The following is a 1248-nucleotide window of genomic DNA, read 5'->3' on the forward strand; positions in this document are numbered from 1 at the left end:
AAATCTCTATCAAAAGCACTGTCCTAAGACTTACAGGGCTCTGATTCAAGGTGCGGACGGGGAAGTGTCCAGAAAGCCAGGTACAGGTAACACATAGAGGGCTACTGCTGCTGTGGGAAACTGGACACTTCCAGGCTGCCCCACTCTCCACTGTCTCTAGAGGCTAGGACTTATCCACATCTTCAGGATTAACTTTCTCTGGTAATAATACATGCTTCAAAAGAAAAGTGGCTGTAACGTAGAACATATTTATCCTTCATGGAACAGCAAGTCTGAAGACAGATAATTTAAGGACAGGTATATTAATAGTGGCCATTAGAAGCCCAGGCTTGAATCTTTTGGATTGTTGTCCTAGCATCTGTAGACCATGTTCCAAGTGGCTGCTGGACCTACAGCCCATCATCGGGTTATTCTAGACACTAGGATGACAGAAGGAGGAAAGAAAATGCATTTTATAAAGACTTTATGCAAGTACTTTATAAGTTCAAATACCGTGTATCCTTGCATCTCCCTGGCTAGATTGTAGCTGCAAGAGAGGCTGGTAGTTAGCTAATAGGTATATTTATGTTCTGTTCTATTTAATATTGTAAGATTAATTTTAACACCTGTCAGAATGAAAGGGACATGGCTGTTATTGTTGTTGTTTTGATTTTTGAGACAGGGTCTCACTATGCAGTTCTGGCTGTCCCAGAACTCTCTATGTAGACCAGGATAGCGTCCAACTCACAGAGATCTACCTGCCTCCCACTCCTGAGTGCAGGGGCTCAAGGCATGTGGCATCATACCCAGCCCTTGACTTTGACATTTGTATTAATCCATTTTTTGCCACTATAACAAAATACTGGAACTGGGAAATTTATTAAGAAAAGAGGTTTATTTATCTCAGACATTTGGAGCCTGAGATCTTGACTCAGATGACTCTTTCTATTTGGTCTCTAGTGAAGCCCTCATGGAGGATGGCATCACAGTGACAGGACACATATACAAGAGGTCACATGGTAAGTCAGGAAGCCAGAAAAGTGTAGGAGCCAAGTCCCTTGCAACTCACCCAATGGGAGGGGTCAGAGTGAAGGCCTTGTGTATCCCAGGCTGCCCTAAACTCTCAGTCCTTTTTCCTAAGCCTCAGAGGGCTGGGATTACAAGTGTGTGCCACCATGGCCAGCTCAGACTTCCTCTTTTTGTAAGAACTAACTGGAATCCCATCAAAAGTATATTAATTCCTTCTGATGATGGAACCCTCCCATGACC

General features: G+C 43.5%; 1 protein-coding gene across 1 annotated transcript in view; it reads left to right on the forward strand.

The window, feature by feature from the left end:
• Positions 1–638, forward strand: part of A4gnt (alpha-1,4-N-acetylglucosaminyltransferase) — a 7098-nt gene extending 6460 nt beyond the window's left edge. Inside the window, exon 2 of the mRNA XM_028869992.2 lies at positions 1–638. This exon is cut by the window's left edge and continues 518 nt beyond it. Within this exon, the coding sequence (XP_028725825.2) occupies positions 1–97 (97 nt within the window). The 3' untranslated portion in view covers positions 98–638.
• The last annotated feature ends 610 nt before the right edge of the window (positions 639–1248 follow it).

Source organism: Peromyscus leucopus, chromosome 7 (assembly GCF_004664715.2).
Source record: "Peromyscus leucopus breed LL Stock chromosome 7, UCI_PerLeu_2.1, whole genome shotgun sequence".
NCBI lineage: Eukaryota > Metazoa > Chordata > Mammalia > Rodentia > Cricetidae > Peromyscus > Peromyscus leucopus.